At 40.3% G+C, this 19,921-nt stretch overlaps 1 protein-coding gene across 2 annotated transcripts in view; it reads left to right on the forward strand.

Annotated features, from left to right (window-relative positions):
* Ncoa7 (nuclear receptor coactivator 7) overlaps positions 1-19,921 on the forward strand; it is a 140,914-nt gene that overhangs the window by 93,729 nt on the left and 27,264 nt on the right. The window contains exons 9-10 of one of the 2 annotated variants that reach the window (XM_075946459.1): positions 1,773-2,812; positions 3,972-4,140. In XM_075946459.1, coding sequence (XP_075802574.1) covers positions 1,773-2,812; positions 3,972-4,140 — 1,209 coding nt within the window. The remainder of the gene's footprint in view (positions 1-1,772; positions 2,813-3,971; positions 4,141-19,921) is intronic. The other variant, XM_075946470.1, reaches the window with a different exon arrangement.

Below are 19,921 nucleotides of genomic sequence, written 5' to 3' on the forward strand. Positions count from 1 at the left end.
GGAACAAGAATGAGAGGTGGGCAAGGTTAGCCGCGAGGTTAATTGGAATGCGGTTGAATGTATTTCCCATCATTATTCAGGAGAGGGGAGAAATAAAGGATCTTTGGATGTTTATGGGAGAAACTTTTGCTTGTTAATTAAGGATGGAAGAGCTGAGTTCTTTAATCTGCAGGACATCTCAGTCTTCAATCTGCCAAATGAAATTTTAAGATCCAACATGAGAGGATTCTCTAATCCACTAAGTTATTTGACCCTGAAATCTTCAGTATGTTCTGGGATGTTGTTCTTAGGTAATTCACTTAGTATATTCTCATTCCTACAATTCAGTCAGTCACAACCATATTTTAGCATAGGCTCCTATTGGCTCAGTGAATGCTTATTAAATTGAAGAATGAGTTAAAGCTTTTTAAGTCATTTAGCAGAGCCTAACACTTATATGGGCTTTCATTTCCTATTGGGAAAAGCCTGGCCTTTTCTTGCAAATGGCTTATAAAATAAGTCCAGGGAGAAGGTCTGCTGCTTGCGACTTAGTTACTTTATTGGCACCATCATTTATTTTAAAGCTACAGTGGATAAAATACTACTTGCAAATCATCTGGCCTTTGAGAAAGCATCCTTAATTCTGAAATTGCAAGTGCTCACCTTATAAAGGAGTTTTGCATCTCTGTGAACCCAGCAGAGATGCTTCAACTATTGTAGGTGCAGATGCAGGGGCTCACAATATAGTGCCAGTCATACTAAAATATATATTTTTCTTAGCCAAGTATAGTGGTGCATACTGTAATCCTAGCCCTTGGGAGTTTCAGGAAGAAGGGCTGTAAACTCACCGCCAGTCTTCATTACAAAGTAAACAAACAAAACAACAACAATAATAGCTGTATCAAATTACCAACCTAACTAAAGTGGATAATGTCTTAGCCATTTATTTTGAACTTGAAAGAACACTCTTAGCAGATCTTTTATATAATTCAAATCTGGTTTCTAAGCATCTCTTATTAAGGGGAAGTAATTAAAAATATCTCAGAACAATATGTTTCGAGAGATAAAACAGTTGTTTCATTGTTATTGGTACAAAACTTGAAATGCTTTAGAAACTTCTGCAATATTTTAAAAGCTCCTCTGTAAAATTTCTTTTTCTGTAGGTCTTTAAACTGTAAGGCGCTGTTACTTCCAGTATTAATGAAAGTTAACTTCTGTATCTCATTTACAAGTAATGGGGCCTTTTAATTAGAAAATGAGTAAGTTTAATTAGAAATATCTGGTTTTAAAGCAAGAAACAAAAAATTATAGTTCAAAGTCAGCTTCTAAGAACAGTTAAAGGAGCTGAGGTTCAAGAAGCCTTTCAGAATTCTGCATCTGACTTCCATTGTTTTATAAAAATGGAAAAATTGATCTCTTAAGGAATTTTAGTCATTAATTCTAAAATCTTCCCTCTCCTTTGTTCTTTCCTTCATAAATAACAAAAACTTTATTTCATATAGAAAAGTCTTGCAAGTAACATCTCCATGCTTTGAATGCATCCGTGTGTTTCTAGCAAGAGGTATAACCCACATGGTCATCCATCCATTCGTCATTACTTTTAGTTGATTTTACATTTTATTTTGTAATCAGTCTCTTGCTTTCATTTTCTTACTTTGAAATTATTTTAGCATAAATTTAAGTTGTAGTGTATTTTTTGGTTTGAGTTTTGTTTTGTGTTTTTCTTTTCCTCCGCTTTGTTTTTGGTTTTATTTTTAACATTCCATGTGCATCCACCATTTTTGCCCCAACAGTGACCTACCTCAGGATCTTTGTCCTCTGTACAGGCCTGGAGAATGGGAGGACCTGGCTTCAGAAAAAGATATCAATCCATTCAGTAAGTTCAAGTCCATCAACAAGGAGAAACGGCAGCAGCATGGGGAGAGAACCCTCCCTTTAAATCCCAAATCCATGGGCTCTCCTGAGGAGTCAACAGAATGCACACGGGTGAAACCCTTGGACAGCTCTGAGTCATGGAAATTAAAGAAACTGGAAGCTTCTAGGGGGACAGCCAGTGAGTCTCCCTCCGTGACTCAGCTCAGCAAGGGACCTTCTGACCCCCATGCTGTCTCGGAATCTATAGCCAAAGAAAACTGTCTTTTGGGGGAAGATGATGACTTTGTTGACTTAGAGGAACTCTCTTCTCAACCTAGGAGTGGGATGGACAAAGGAGATGCCACGAAGGAATCTCTTTCTCGTGAACAAAAGAAGAGGGAGCCCCAAACTATGGGGTCTGCAAAGCAAATGCAGGTGCTGTCATCCCTGGACCTCACCGGGTTAGAGAGTGATGCTGAATTGAAGGGGGCCCTTGATTTAGAAACCTGTGAGAAGCAAGACAAAGTGCCAGAAGTAGATAAACAGTCTGGATCCCCAGAAAACCAGGGGGAAAGCACGCTCAAGATCCACGAAGACCTCGATAAAGTTAAACTCATTGAATTTTACCTAAACAAAAGCAAAGAAGGATCACAGCTTTCTGAAAATGTACAAAAGTCAGAACTCGGTGAGAACAAAAGGATCGAGCCAGAAGGAATAGACATCACGCTTAGTCGCTCTCTTCCCCAGGCAGGTGACTCTCCACCTGAGGGCCGCAAAGAGCCAGATGCAATCTGGGTAAAAGACAGAGAGAACCTTCCCCTGAAACTGGACCCTCATGCAGAAGAAAATGTAATTAACAACAAAGAGGCTTTGGAGTCTTTGGAATCATCTCTGGACAAGAGCTGTCAAGGTGCACAAATGGATAATAAATCTGAGATTCAGTTATGGCTGCTAAAGAGAATTCAGGTACCCATTGAAGGTAAGCTGTTTGGTTGGTTAGTTGGTTGAGTTTGGATTGTGTGGCTTGGTTTTTTTTGGGGGGGGGTAGGGGATATTCGTGTGTGTGTGTGTGTAGTATGTATGAATGTGTGTATGCATGTTCCCATGTTTGTGGATACATGTATATCTGTGGCATATACATATGAACATGGAAGCCCTGCGTTGTCTTTGATCATGGCTCATTTTATTTACTGAGACTGAGTGGCTACTGAGCCCAGAACTAGTCTAATTAGCCATCTTGCCTAAGGATCTCCTGTCCATGCCTCCCTAGTACTAGCGTCATAGGCAGGCCTTGTGATCCCCTGGCTTTTCTGCTGGTGCTGGGAACCCGAACTTGAGTCCTCGTCTGGTACTGTAGGTACTTTATACACTGTGATATCCCCAGCCTCCTGTTTTGTTTTGGGGCTTTTATGGTTATTGTTCTTGTGGTTGTTTAGTGCCTCTGTATTCTATTGTATGTTTGCCTTTGTAAAATATGCACCTGTAGTAACAGTAGAATATTTATTTAAGAGTAACATATTCTCAATAGAATCTATCTTTGCTGATAGCAATAATGATTGGGGTAAAATTTTGTAAAATGTATTTATTTAGAACTTGAACTGAATATAGATTTCTATTTCAGAAGTATTTGCCTCGTTCAAATAAATTTTTAACCTTGAATTCCTGAATCTAAAGGAGGTGAAACTGTTTTTGAGAGAGGAGAGAGAGAGAGAGTTGGTTGCACTGTGTACCCCAGGGCTAACCTGGAACTCACAGAGATCCACCTGTCTCAGCCTTTTGAGTGCTGGTATTAAAGGTCTGTAGCTAAAAATGCTTTTGAGGGGTTTCGGTTCTACACCCAGTAGCCTTGTAGTGGGATGAGGTCTTACTACTGCTCACTAGCGTGTGTGCTCATGAGGTGTTACAGTTCTGCACTATTTGTTTCTGTTCTCATTTTTATACTCACTTTTAGTGTGTAGCATGCTGTATAACACACACCAACTTGAAACATGTAAAAATGTCTTCTTTTTGTACCAAAGGAAGTTCGATGGTTCGTTAGATCTAATAGGGTACTGCTGAATCAGGTTTCTACCTGTTGACAAATTTTACTGTGGCCACTATTCTTGTGATTGAGCAATGCATTTTTATATGTGATTCAGATATACTTCCCTCGAAAGAAGAAAAGAGCAAGACCCCACCGATGTTTCTGTGTATCAAGGTGGGAAAACCAATGAGAAAATCCTTTGCCAGTCACACCACCGCCATGGTCCAGCAGTATGGCAAGAGAAGGAAGCAGCCCGAGTACTGGTTTGCTGTTCCCCGCGAGAGGTGAGCAGAGCTGAGACCGTGTCCACTCTCAAGGTTCCAGTTGTCTGTGGGCCGTTTACTCCAAATATCGATTTTATTCTTGCAAAAGAACTTATTCTTAATTACAATTGTTTTAGCTTCTAGAAGGCTACATACTGATTTTCTTCTCAATGGCCATTTTCCCATAACATATGTGAGGTCACTGTCGGTGCAGTATGCCGATCCACTCTCATGGCTCCTGCCGAGTTGATTTTCGGATGAAGGAAGATGTTGATAACTCTCAAATATCTGAAATCAGAAGTGCTCTTCTGGTGGGGGTCAATGGAGCTGGGTGGAGCTGCTCCAGTCTCTTGAAGTGCAGTAAAGAGACAGGATGGATGGTCGTCTCCAGAGTGCTTCAGCGTGAGAGCTGAGACTAGGGCCCTCTGAGCGGAGTGCCTATGGCTCGGGGGTGGGAGAAAGATGGCACGAGATCCCCAGGGTAGACAGTGGGGTTACAGGCCTTGAAGGAGATTTGTGTTTTTGTTTGTTTAAACTGGTAGCAATTGTGTCTATTTATTAGTATGGCATTTATACACACGTGTATGTACCTTCTATGATCAAACCAGGGTAACTAGCATATCCATCACCTCAAACACCCATCATTTCTTTTCGGAGGGAGCATTTGCAAATCCTCTCTTGTAACAGTTTTTAGGTGCAGAATATATTACTGTACCCCCTCGTCATCCCTACTGGGCTAGAGGACTCTGGAACTTACTCCTTTTATCTAATTGCTTTTGTACTCATGAGCTAAGTTCTCCCTGCTGTCCACACCTGCCCAGACAGGTGAGTGGGGGTGCTGTCTTTCCTAGCCTGACTACCTAGGTTTGTCCATGTCGCTGCCAATCACAGGCCTACATTGACTTGGTGACTGAGTAATATTCTTCTGTGTCTGTGCCACCTCACGTTCGTATGTTCGTCTGTTGTTGGACACTTATGCCACGTCTTGAGTGTTAGCAAGTCAATTCTACAGTGAGCCTGAGAGTGCAAACAGAGCATCGTATTCCGCATTGTCCCCAAAGGGGAGATTTTATTCGTTTGGGGACAGGCAATAGTGGCATAGAAATTCTTCAGCAGTGTATTACTAATGATATGTTTGTAGAATGTAAAAATAGGAGTTTTGAAACAAAATTAGAAAATATTATTTTTTAAAAAATGATGTATTTTTGTGTGTGTGGTAGAATAAGAAGACGTATAGAGAATAAACACACACACAAAAAAAAACTTTACTATTTTTGACTCTGAAACCCACCAACCTTCCTTTTCCGGACTAGCCACCAGGCATCATCTAGACAGGTGTTTGCTGAGTAGAGAGAACTCCTTCATCGGCCGTCTGTAACACGAACACTCTCGAAGCCAAATGAAATCCCAAGGAAGGCCATGCTTTCTAGATGATTATTGCCCAGGGTAGTAATTCTCATCAGGAAAATTGCTTCGTTTTAATAAATTATAGCTTAATGTGAAAATAATGGGATTTTAATGAATGAATTTGCTAATAACTCCCCCTTCTCCGAGGTACAAACCTACATTAACATGAGCAATAAACATGGTTTGTTTTGTATTTATGTAATATACCCGGTCACCATGCATGCAACCCCCAGGATTTCCTGGAAGTTTTGAAGTAGGACTGTGGGGAAAGGGTATATGCGTCACCCGCAGTTACTGTAAAGTGGTTCAATAGAAAAAATGTAAATTTCTGAAGCTCTATAATAAATTGGAGTCCTAGGAGTAGAATGGTGTAAATGAATCCTTCTCTGTAAAGATTTGGCTGCTTCATGTTTATAGGCAGGGGAGAAACAGTACTGAAAATTTCAGTCATGTTGTGGGTTGTATAGACTCATTTGGAGAGGGAGAGAGGGAGAGAGAGGACAGGTTGATTAAATATATTTTTTCTCTGAGAAAATGTATTATTTATAATATTTGGAAATTGAGTTTCTTTCAGAATGGAACTGTGTGTACCAAGAATTACTGCAGAATAATTTAGCAATCCCACATATATAATTATTTTTCCAGTCATTTCTTAATGAAGAATACAGTTCTAATGCTGAAACAATGCTTTTCTTGGACCTTTTATACAAGTGGTTTTGCAAACCTCTTACTGTAGGACATTTGTTGAATCCCATCACACTGTATTTTATGGTGCCATGGCTTACTTGTCTTTGAGTAGCAAATAAATTTCCTTTCTTGAACTCATTTTTAATTAATCAAATATTTTCTTAAAGACATGTTGCATTCTTTAATTATGATAGCTTTTGTGATAAATATTAGGGAATTTCCTCACAATTGTCCCATCTCATCTTTCCACGTATCACTGGCCCTAAACAAATTCACATTTCAGGTTATGAGGGGACATATGATGGAGTGGTCCCATAGCTACGTCTCACCAAGACTTCCGAGTACACAATATGCAAAGGAAGTTTATGGTAATGTTAATTTATGGAGTTATTCAACTTAAACTCATTAGAAGATCTTAATAAGAAGCTAAGGAGTGCCCTGCAATGCCTTCTCATTCTGATGGAAGTTTCTGGATGCTTTCGCTACCTCAGAAAGAACATTTCCACACACCTTCTGCTAGATGAATCTTTGCATCTATTGGGGTGGCAGTGGTCCTGTTGAGTCATATAGATTAGTTGCTTCCTTTCTGTGTCATACTGTCCTTTCACATAGAGACATTCACTCTTCTAAGAGTTGCCTCTTTGACTCATCCACTACCCCCAATGCTCCTAGCCAAAGGGAAGTAGCTTGAGGTTGACAGAACTTATGAAATATATGCATCACCATCTCTCCCTCTTGTTCCTAGTACTCATTAAGTAGATGTTTGATTTTTCCCTTCTTTGGTATTATTACTAAGAAATGAACACTACTACATCTACTTCTTGTTCCTATTCAGTGTCTTGTGAGTTCCTTAACTCCAGCAATGAATGGTTTCTGAGTAACTGTGAAGACAATGATTGACTCTATCAATAATGTAATTTAAATTGGGAATTCTATCAATATATTGATAGAATGCTAGTATCTGAATTGCAGTACATAATTATGACTGATACATGTCTTTTACAAAATGTTCCTGTGAACATTCAAAATAGGATACCTACTCTTAGGCCCAAAACTCAACTATCCATTTTCTCAGATCTGGATTAGAGAGGATAAAGGAGAGCATGTGGGAACACTCAGATGTACACATGTGTGCATATCTCCTTAGATAGATTGATATTAGATAGATAGATAGATAGATAGATAGATAGATAGATAGATAGATAGATATAATGATATATATAAATAAATAGATGATAGATAAATAGATAATGACAGATAGATAATGATGTATATATAAATAGATAATGATAGATAAATAGTGATAGATAGATAGATAGATAGATAGATAGTGATAGATAGATAGATAGATATAGAGAGATGATAGACAGATAGATAATGATAGATAGATAGATAGATAATGATATATATAAATAAATAGATAATGATAGATAAATAGATAATGACAGATAGATAATGATATATATAAATAGATAATGATAGATAAATAGTGATAGATAGATAGATAGATAATGATAGATAGATAGATATAGATAGATAGATAGATAGATAGATAGATAGATAGATAGATAGATAGATAGATAAAAACAAACTCCTGGGGTTTCATAAAGCCTCTCTGTTTTTGTTAACATATCCCTGTTCCCTATTCCCTACCCCCATCCTCATCCCTGCTTAAATCTCTGGCTCCCTGTGTCTGCCCCACCTATGACTTTCATGTCTCATGTGTTTTACTATCCCTCTTACACTATTTATTTGGGTGGTGAGTTTGTAGGTTCCTGAGTAGCTCTTTCATACTCACTTCATTTCTGTTCATCCTTCCCTGACCCCTTGTTTCCCTGTCTGCATCATTCCACTCTCTGCATAAATTCTTCTGCCCCAAGTATTCCCATTCTCTTCCTCAACAGAACTTGTGTTCTATTATCCCTCCTCCCTAAATGTGTCTACCCACTACCAGTGGACTCTTCTAATTTCCTCATATACTTCCAAGTTAAACATACAAGAAAAAAATATTTGAGGCTGGTACCACAGATGAGAGAGAACGTGTGGCATTTGTGTTGGGGGCCATTCTCATTCAAACCATGACAGACATCCACAACCTTTAACACCATTACCTGTCACCCATGTGTCTTGGATTCTTTTGCTTTTTGTTACTTTGCGTGCAAGAAACAGCCATAGTGTCTGGTATGTGATCCGTGCTCCACAGAATCAGTTACATCAGTGTGTGAATATCTAAAGCTTATGATCTAATAGATAAACATTAATTGTATTTAGTTGTCCTTGTAACTAAAATACTTAGACTTACAAAATATAGGAAAGAAAAAGAAAAAGGAAGTTCTTTTACATAGCAATTTCACAGAGCTAATTCTAATGTATTCTATGAGTCTTTTCTTTGCATACCGTCTTAACAGTATATAGGCCACACATGTATATTGTTACATGAACTTCCGTTATTTGATAGAGTGTCTCTTCCACTAAAATTCTGCCTGCCTGCATTTAGTGAGCTTTTTATTAGTTTTATAATAATAAAGAAAATCAATTCTCCTATTCAACTCACGTTGCAGTAGGAAGATGCCCCACTCCTGAAGACCCTTTTGGAGACTGAGCAAAAGGTTCCTCATGGCGCATTTCTCAGAAGAGCAACGAGCAAATTAAAGCAATGCAAGCTGACCTAGTTTTCTAGCATGCAATCTTTAACCACGGTTAAGAAAAACGTTTCTGATTAAGAGTCACCTTGCTGCTAATGGGATCAGGGCTGAGTTGGAATCTTTAACGAGTGCCAACAAAGCCCTTGTTTGGAACATTCATTGCAGTATTCTCTCTGGAACAACTTTGGCTCGCCTCAGAATGACCAGGTGTATTTTAGAATAAAAAAAAATCACCTGGTTTTTTAAAGTACCGAATATCACTATGTAATCCTTTCTTTTTCTTTTCTTTTTTCTTCATATTATTATTTATTTCAGGATTAGGGATTGAGCCAGCCTGCTGCCCTCTATCACCAGGACATTCATGCCTGTGCCGTGGCCTTATTAAGATGTTTCAAGGTGGGAAGGTGGCTAAGAAAGAAAGGGAAGGAAAGAAAATCTTAAGATTCCGTAGTTAAGGCAAGCGCCTTCCCATTTAATACTATTAGTCATTCATGTAAATACTTCCGCTGTTCCCAAAAAGTTACTGTAACAAAGCCCTGAGGTGGTCTTGCTTACTCTTCATTCTTTTCCTGCACCTTCTGCTCCATTCACTTAAATGTCCAGAAATTCATCTCCTTCCAGAACTGCCTTCCAGGACCTTCAGTAAACAGCTTTGTTTGAGCTATGTCTTGTATGAGTCAATGTCTTGAGCTCACTAACCATTGACGCTCCCACCACCCAGTGCTCTTGAGAAATGACCCTCTTCCTAAGACAAGTCGTGCTGTCCTGTAGAGGAGCAAGTGCCAGCACTTCTGAGACAAGCCAAGCACACCAATTTATCTCCACCAATGGGTGCTGCACACAGGGTTTGGAGGTATGAAGGAGTCACAGAGGTCCCTAGATCTTATCCATAGCTTCACCTCTTGGGATTTTAGTTACTTGTGGTCAATTGTAGTCTGAAAATACTCTATGGTACAGCATGTTATTAAGATACATATATGCACACAACACACACACATACAGACGGAGAGAGACAGAGACAGTGAGGGACACATTTAAAGAGAGACAGCATTCATACAGTTTTTATCTATTGCTGTTGTGTCTTGCTATACCTACTTTATCGTTGAATTTAAACTTTACATATATAGTAAACTTTACATATATATATATGTATGTATGTATGTATATATATATATATATAAATATTTCAGGATTCAGACAACCTCTGGGGTCTTACAGATAAGGGAATTTTCTATCTAAAGGTCTAAGGGATTGGGCTGTGGGACTCAGGCACGGCAAGGGACTGGGCCCTCTTAGAGCTGTTTCTGAAGCCTATAGCTATGTGGGCTGTGGAACTGCTGTTTTCTCCACACAGACTGAAGGACTTTTAAATATTGACTACTGTTCATGTAAAAAGCACACCCACCAAAAAGAACATGTCTGCTACTGAATCCAGCCTATGGGATGCTAGTGCCAGGCCTGGAAGATTGATATTGGTATGAACTTTGATTTTTATTTAGTTTTAAGTGATCCATTTGATAACTATAACTATTGTGTTTCATAATGATTCTCAAAAGAGCATTCTTAATGTTTTTGGTGAGCCACTATAATGAAATGTAGTTTTTCAACTAGATTTAAACAGTGTTAACAATTAAAAATTTTCAATCTTCAGGATATAAAACATTTCATATTTGTATGCATTGTGAAATATGCACCACAACCAAGCCAGTGAACATCTCTATCATCTTTCATAGTAACCATTTCCCCTCCCTCTGTCCATCCCTCCCTCCTTTCATTTCTGCCTTCATTTTGTATGTGACAGGAACAGTTTGTGGAGATCTCATTTTTTAATATTTGTTTCCTGTGTTCAACTACAGCCCTGAAATGCTAGATGGAAATCTCTAGAAGGAAGTATTCTTGAGTTTTAAATCACATGGAACTTAGAGCAGTGATGAAAGCTGGTACCGTCATAGTCCACCCCAGCTGGGAATTGAATTTCATGTCAGCTACCCTCTGGATACTGTATCTGCTACCAGCACCTCCAATCTTTACTAGTCATCCGATGATAAAGTGAACTGTTGGATCATCCTAATGCTTGTGTGCACTGTAGTCCAATGCTACAACACATTGCCTGTCACACACCTCAGTTCATCTCCTGACGTAAACATTGAATCACCCCACATCATCACAAGAAGTTTGCATTTCTGAGAGGAAGATAGATTTTTTTTGTTTTTTTAATTGAAAATAGATTTTTTTTTTTATGCAATGCATTCTGATAGCCATTTCCCATTCCCCAACTCCTCCCAGACCCTCCCCACTTTCCCACCCATCCAAATCTACACCCTTTCTTTTTCCCTCTCATTAAAATACAAGCAGGCATCTAAAAAAATAATGATGATAATAAATAGGATAAGGTAAACATAAAACAAACAAACCAGAATAGGTCAAAACAAACAGAAAAAGAGCCAAAGAAGAAGCAGAAAAAACACATACATTTGTACACACAGAAAATACAAAATCGGAAACCATAATCATCATATATAAGCAAAAGATCTGTGAGGTAAAAATAAAATATGCCCAGGCAAAGCATTATGACACAAAAAAAAAGCCTCCAAAAATATCAGTGAGTTCATTTTGTGTTCATGGAGTGGGCCTTAAATCCAATCAGATGTTGGTTGGTTACGCCAACAAGTTCTGTGACATTATTGCACCAGCAAATCTTTCAGACAGACCACCAATGTAGATCACAGGGTTTGTAGCTGGTTTTGTGTTTACTTTTGTCCTCTGGTAGAATGCAGAGTACCTTCCAATTACCATGAACATTAGTTAATTGCGGGGAGTGAAGGCTCTACGTAGGCACCAGCTTAACTTCTTCAGGTTCAGTATTTTCCTTAGTAATAGGAGCTCACCAGCAGTTGTGGAGAGCCACCAACACTTTGAAATTGTTTTGATTTTTTTTGGGGGATTGGGGGTTTCATGACACCTCTTTGACTAACAACTCAATTAAATGTAACCCATTCCCAGTACTGGAAGTTTCATGTCTAGTTGGGTCTTTGTCTCCCCCATTATTTAATGACTCCAAATTAGATTTCTTTAATATATGTATATATATATTTATATTTTATGTGTATATATTTTAAGAAGCTTCTACTGTATTAGGTTTTCAAATGGCCCATAGTTTTAGCTGTCCCTCCCTGTAGATCCTCACTTACCCCCCTCTTTCTTCCCTATCCCTGTTTATTCCTCCTGATCCAGGACCCCCTAATTCATCAATAACTATTCTGTTTCCCCCTCCTAGGTAGATCCTTCACTACACCCTAGTCCTTTACTCTATCTTGATTGATGAGGAAGATGCTGTAGGCATGTTTTCCAACTTTCTGTACATGTATATGTTATATGTTGAACACATCCCCCTATTTCCAACCCTTATCCTTCCAAATCCTGTGCCTGTGTCCCTAGGCAGTTTTGCTTCTATCTATGTCATACAGCATGTGATTTTATCTACTGATATAAAATCTAGGACTCATAAAAGAGAGAAAAATAGGATATATGTGTTTCTGTGATTGGCTTAATTCAGTTCATATTTTTATCTCCAGTTGCATCTCTTTTCCTCCAAATGATAGAGCTTTGGCCTTCTTTATAACTAAAAATTACTATTGTGTGTCTATACCACCTTTTCCTTACGCATTGCTCTCCTGTAGGACACCTAGGTGACTCCATAATGTAGCTATTGTAAATAGTGCTGCTATTAATGCTGATATGCAAGAGTCTCTGTGATCTGGTGGCTTGCAATCCAAGGTAAATAAGCAGCACTGGCCCAGTTGGGTCATATGGCAGATCTATTATTAGTTGCTGTTGTTTTTTGTTGTTTGTTTAGGAAACCCTATAGTGTCTTCCATAGTCGGTGGACAATTTATATTGTGTCTCCCACTTTTTTCTTTTTTTGATGTCCCACTATCTGACACTCTAAATAAAGACCTGACCTTTTATTATTGCAGTCCTGTCCCCACTAGGGACACCTCTGTCATAAGTCACCCAAAGCCTGACCACAGTGTTCTTTTTTCTCTCTGTCATATGCAGTTTGACCTTATTACAGCAGCAGCATACCCTTCTGCCTCGTCTCTGCACATCCTCCCTGCAGTAGGAAACCTTTGCTCTTTCCTCCTGTAATGAACTCCTCTGCCTCCCTCAATACCCAGCTCAACTGTGGCACCTGGGAAGCCTTCCCGGGCCCCAGCCCTAGATATTTCTCCAGAAGGCTTGCTTACCTCTGTTATTGCTCTTAATAAAGATGGGTGAATGGATAGATGGATGAATGGATAGACAGACAGACAGATAGATGGAGTGATGGATGGATGGATGGATGGATGGATGGATGGATGGATGGATGGATGGACACCTGTATAAAAATCAGCCTGTTTGGGAAATGAATGCAGGACCTGCATGTGAACCAGTAGCATATTTGAGAGTGTGACACCAAACAAGGAGCTTAAGCAGCTACACAGAGCTTGAATTAATCCTAAAATCTCCAGGAAGATGCTAGAAGAGTTTTACAGAACCAGGTGAAGTGATTGGCTTTGTATTTTATAGTTGCTCCCTTTCTCTGCCCTTTCTTCTTGGCTTCATTCCAGCACCAGATCTGCTTTCCCTTAAAGATGGGCTTTTCCCAGGACCCAATACATGATTGTAAATGGAGGCTTTTTTCCCACCCAGTCCTGAGGCCCTTTTAAAATAATCACTCAAAGGCTTACTACTAATTACAAATTGTTTGGCCTATGATAATAAGCTCGGGCTTATTATTAACCATCTCTTACAACTAAACCCATTTCTATTAGTCTATATTTTACCATGAGGCTTGTGGCTTGCTACCTCACATCTTGCTTCCTTGGCAGCTGCTGCTGGCATCTCCCTGACTCCGCCTTCTTCTCTCTGTATCTCTGCTTTGATTTTCTGCCTGGCTCTATTCTGTCTGGCTATTGTCCAAATCAACTTTTTTATTACAATTGTAATAAAACATATTCACAGTATAGAGAAAGATATCTCACAGCCCATGACCTAGTTTTTCTGCTCACTTGTTACACGAGTTACAATACCCCACTTCAGGAACAGTTGGCAGCTACAGTGGCTATAATTACCGGTAATGGTGCTGGCTCTGAGCAAAGCCCTGGATAGTGACCCAGGGCTGCTGATTCATCAGGGACCAGACCATAAGGTGAATCACTATGAAAGTCTCAAGCCTCAAAAGGCTTTCTAAGGTCAACACTATGAGGCTTCAGATACTGTTGTCATTTTGCACCGTTGGTTTCATGAAAATAGTGAGAAAAGGAGCAACATCTTTAACCCTCTGCCTCCTTTCAGAAAATGTGTAAGGCAGACTTGCTTTACCAACACCATATCCTACTAAGAAGCAGAAAGGCCAGAACAGGTGATTTCAGGGATGAAGAGGAGTGTGCTAGTCTAAATGATACACCCTTGGAAAAAAATGAATGAGAAGAAACTTTCAGGGGAAAAAACCTAGAACTCTTCTTTTACTCTTCTTCTTCCTCTTCTTCTTCCTCCCCCTCCTCTTCTTCCTCCTCCTCTTCCTCTTCCTCCTCCTCTTCATCCTCCTCCTCCTCGCCCTCCTTCTTCTAGAAATGCATGCAGTTTTAAGGATCAGCATGAGGGACACAGAAGGACAGAGAAGGTGGGAGAACAGGGGACAGAATGGGGAAATGTGGCATGCAGTGAGAGTGGTAAGGGGCAGAGAGGAGGCTGACAATCGGTAAGAGAGGAATTGTGGAGAGCGAGATCACTATGGGAAGTTGCAGGAAGACTCTTATTCCTGAAATGGAGCGTCTTCCATTTAAAGAGGATGTCAGTAGGAGAGGCTGAGAGCTTGAGATGTGGAGAGAGGTCTAACAGCTCTGCGAGGATCAGGAAAGGACCTATGTGTGATCATGGGATGCACGAGTAAGCAGCAAGCCCAAATAGCAGCTTCCCTAGGAGAGAAATCAGCAAAGGTGGCCTGTCTGGAAGACTGAGACAGGCACACAGGGTCAAAACACAGGCAAGAGTTGACCAGATTGGCTTAGGATTGTGTGAGTCCAGGAGAGACCAATAACTGGGGGAAACTGAGGCAGAGAGGGGTCCTGAAGGCAGAAGATGAGTCTAGTCAGAAGGAAGCAATGGAAAAGGTAGGATCCAAAGGAACAGGTGGGGGATCTGGGGGACCTTTATTTCTTTAAGTCTGTTGAGTTCTGGAAGCTAACAGCTAGGAAAACCCCATTAGCTAAAAAGAACCAGTCCGAGGCTTCCACTAAGTAAACTGAAGGTAACTGTAATTCAATCATATCCTCTCCCTGGCCCCCAAACAGGTCACATACTATAAACAAAGGGAAAGGAATTAAACACAAAGATTGGGAAGAGGCATGGAATAGGACACTTAATCCTTCTATTTGGTCTGCAAGGACCTTTGAACTTAAGTAAGTAAATTGATTCGAAGTCAATTTTACATTTTTCTCTTGTGGAGTAGATCGTTTAAAATCTTCATTCCTATACTTTCCCTCACTTGGCTCGAATGAGGTCTCTGACTACATGAGAAAATGAGGGTGTATTAGTATTATGTGGGAAGCTAATGTTGAAAGAAGTAAGGGTGTGCTCACAGCCTGGATGTCTGAAAGAAAAGCCCTGAACATTTCCTGTCACAAAGCACCTTCGCTGTTTGTCATCTTATGTTCCCGGTGGCTTCCCTGGCAAGGGACAACTTTTATAGCTATTGAAACAGTGTCCCTGCCATGCCACTTCCCTGAGTTCAGAACACACACCAATTGGTGAGGCTTGGTCCTGAATTATTGTGCTGTGTGCCTACCAGGGGCAAATTTAGAAACAGAACTAGAAACTGGGAAGTGGGGGCCCTGAGAGCCAACAGGGATATTGCTGGTATTTACATAAGCTTTGCTCAAAACCCCAAACCAGGGAAGTAATTGTGATGTATGACCTTTGGCTATGGAAACAAAAATAGAGCTATCTACGGAATTCTTATAAAGGCAGTCAGCCCAAGCTGGAGCTGGCTGGAACGTCTAGGAAAGGAGTGTTCGGGCACATAATTCCATTGCTGCTGTCTTCCGTTTCCTTATCTTTATATTGGTCAATCTTTGACCTGCAGGGCCACTGTGCGGCTTTTCCTTATAGGAAGACTTGCCTTTCCTAAGCATCGGTTAACAGCCAGAGCTCACTCAGGGCATGAGGCTGGGCCTGGCTGCTCTTGACCTACCACCGGCTGCTTCACACTATGCCACTCTGAACGCCGGCAAACTCAGAACTTGTACTGATCATTCACTGAAAATTTGGCAGTCCTAGAAAGGGCTTGAGATAGATTTTGTTTTTAAAGCCTCTTTGTCTGAGCATCCCAGATTGCTACCCTGGCTGAGAGTACTTCTAGAAAGAATGGCAGCGGTAGACAAGAATACTCCAAAAGTGAGAACCCTGCTGTCAAACCTGTCAGGCTAACTGTGGTGTCTATTAGCACACCAAAGCACATACTTAACCTCTAGAGTCACTCAGTACAGATGCCTCCTCCTAGCGTGTCTCACCTTGCCCCTGCTCCAAACCCATCCATCCCAGTGGCTGTGCTCACCTTCATCCAGCGTTTCAGCCCCATCTAAACCTAAAATTTCAGCTATGCAGCTCCTCTCTTGGCTCATTCTTGGCCTCTTTGCCCTAACACCCCATCTCTCTCCTCTCATGGCCTGGTTCAGTCTGGAGTCTTCTAAATGCCTTTGGCTGTACTCTGCTTCATATCGACAATAAAGTCCTTCTCCTCAACAATGTCCTGGAGAGGTCATGTCCTCATTTTCATTCCCCCACCTCCATTTGTCACAGCTCCCAAGAGATATGCATGCACACATGCATCTGGTTTCTTTCCCAGCATGGTCAGTGGCAGGAAGCATGGTCTATATTTCAGCATCAGCATCATGACGTGATCAGATTTGTCTTCTTAAATAACCAGGCTAAGACTGGAGCAGTCCCCCAGGCCTCTGCGGATATCTCCCCTCAGGAAGATGAGGGAGAGAAAGGCATGCTGTCATTTTCTTTGAGCTTACCTCTGTTATGACCATCAGAACGTATCAGAGAAGCTCCAGTAACACTGAACTTCAAATGAAGCTGGATTCCCTTAAGAGGTGTTCTGACCCTTTCCTTAGTCTTCTACCTAAATTCAACTTCCCAGTGAGTTGTGGGAATGTTGTTTCCATCAAGCATAGAAAGTTCTGTTTATGTTCTCACCGCGAAACACTAAGTCAGCCTTATCTTACTTACCATGAAAAGAACCACTGAGATGGTTACCCTGGGTGTGTTGATGTCTTTGTTATCAGAAACGGAAGTAGCTAGAAGTTGGTAAGATTGGTTCTTTCCCTAAATCTGTACCGACTTGCACTTTTCAGAACTTGCACGTCTTATGACGTCTCAGAAGGAATGCAGAACTCAGTCCGAAGCTGTTACTCATCTTGGTTTCCTTGCAGTTTCATGAAGGAATATGGTCCAGCACAGTCTCAGCTTCCATCAGAATGGATGCTTCTTTGATAGGTCTCACCCTGTACGATGGCTTCCCTATGAGAGTGAAGTGCTTTGTTGTTCAAAAAAAAAAATCCAATCAAAATGTCTATGTCATCAGCCAGGAAAAAGACTTGAAAGTAGTTCAGAAATGAGGTGGACTAAGCAGAACATTTGCAGTCTGAGTGATACAGAAAGAACCCTGGTGGCACCTCCGGAAACACAGTGCTGGGTATGATACTGATAGCTGACTTCAGAGTCCTCATCCCGTTGACATAAGGGTAACTGGCTGAATTCAGTACCCAATCCCAGCCAGAGCTTTTACTCCAGAAAACTGAGGTCACTGTTACAGTCGCTGGGCGCTCAGGAAGCTCTGTCACAGATGCAGTGCCTTCCAGACAGTACCCACTAGAGCACATTAAAGCTTATCAGCATTTCATAATGGAGGAGTATGCTCTGGGGGAACTGGCAACTCAATAAGGGAGTGTCAAGGGCTGTGAGTGTGGTGTGACTCTGTAGAAGAGCACCTGCCAAGAGAGCATTTATGTCATGCCCGCTTACAAACCACGATAAATGCAGAAGAAATGAATAAAACCATCACTTTTATTTGTGAGACGCATCGGGGAACTCCTCATGACTTGCTCTCTTCAATGTATTTTGATATTGAAATTTTACACATGCTTCCCTGACCCCAGAGTTTGATTCCTAGCACTAGAAGTCTCTGGAAGGCTGGGGAAGTGTTAGCAAATAGTTACAGGGTTGAGCTTTAAGTGAGGTAACTGGCAGGGGAAATGAAGCTGTACCTTGTTCTAGGTGAGACACCCTCAGGAAACAAAGCCCTTCCATGATTAGGCACCTGAGGAAATGTCACCTAGAAGCAAGGAAAGACTGGACACAAGTGATGTTATTAGGAGAAGCAGTATGTGTTCAGGGTAGCATAGCTGCGCGCATGGCCACTTAGACTAGACCTTGCTTATATCACAGCAGCAGAGTGGTCTTTGTTCAGAGTACCCTCATCTGATTGGTGTTCTCTAATTTTTTTAGTGGCCAACAGGAAAACATCAGGGCCTGGCTGTGAGTGACAAGCCAGCTGCTGCCAGTAACACTGAAGTTTGCCAGATACTAAGTATTGAAGTCGCTTTTCTCTATTTACACGGAAGCCAACCACGAGCAATCAGGAAGCCTTTTGTGCTGCCCATATTAGACTTTTTTTCCCATAACATGAACATGCACTGTATAACATATGACTCTTTTATAAAAGTTAGAGGGAAGTATATTTGGTCTTCCACTATGGCTCTGCTCCACATAAATTTATGATGAACTACATTCTTAAAGAAAGCCTGGAGAATTGTATACTAATCATACCTCTCTGGAGTAGTGATTAATTTCATGTTTTCTCAATTAACATCTAGTAGAGAGACGTAGGGGGCAAAAGTAATATAATCCCTATACAGAACAATATAGTTTTCTAGAATTATATTTGTATAATTACAATGGCATGAGATTGTTTCTTTGATAGTGCAATCCACTTCTGCAACCACATTTCCCTGGACACATCTGAACTTGTCTTTTCCTGGAGGCAAAAGAGTTGAGTTTGCTTAGTAATCGCATGGCAGACAATTCAACCCCAGTTCTGGGAATATAAACAGCAGTTTTGTTTGTACGTGTGAAATACCACTCATACAGAGTGGATTGCTCATAGCATTATTTGTGACAGCGTAGCTGGGAAACCCCCTCACATGTCCAACTATGTATAATAATGTATAACTATGTATAAAGATAGAGGTCCACCTAAGTAAATTATCGGGCAGCTATAAAAGAAAGAATGAGGAAGCTGTTGGTATACTGACAAGGAAAGATAAGACAAAGAATAAGGGAAAGAAAAAGAAAAATATATACTCATAATAATTACCTTTATTTGTGAGATTGATGGGGAATTTTTTTCTTTTATTGAAATTAGCTTTTGTCCCTCACATAATATATTCTGATTACAGTTTCCCCTTCTACTCCTCCCTGTTCGTCCCCACCTCCTCTCTGCCCTTTCTGTCTCTCATGAGAAAAAAAAACAGGCTTCTAAAGGTTATTATAATATAATATAATTAATATAATATAAAAGATAAAAACAAAGCTAATATATCGGAATAGGACAACAAACAGAAGAAAAAGGTACAGGAAACAGACTCAGAAACCCACTCATTTCAAGGATCCTATAAAAACACAAAAGTGGAAGCCATATTATATACATAATATATACCTGCAGGGTAAAGAAAGAGAATGTATGTATGTATGTATGTATGTATGTATGTGTCTGTCTGTCTGTCTTTTTTTCCTCCACTTCTACAGGGTTTCCTAAGCCCTAAGGATAGGGACTTAATGGAGACAACCTATTTATGGCTGCATGTTCCAAGGTCTCTTGTTCTCTGGATAATGTCCTGTCTGTATGTCTCTCTATTTTTTTCTTTTGGCTGCAGGAGAAATTGTCTCTGATGATGGCTAAGTAAGGCACTGATCTTTGAATATAGCAGAATGTCATTAGGAGTCATTTTATTCTG

This window comes from Microtus pennsylvanicus, chromosome 1 (assembly GCF_037038515.1).
Source record: "Microtus pennsylvanicus isolate mMicPen1 chromosome 1, mMicPen1.hap1, whole genome shotgun sequence".
Taxonomy (NCBI): domain Eukaryota; kingdom Metazoa; phylum Chordata; class Mammalia; order Rodentia; family Cricetidae; genus Microtus; species Microtus pennsylvanicus.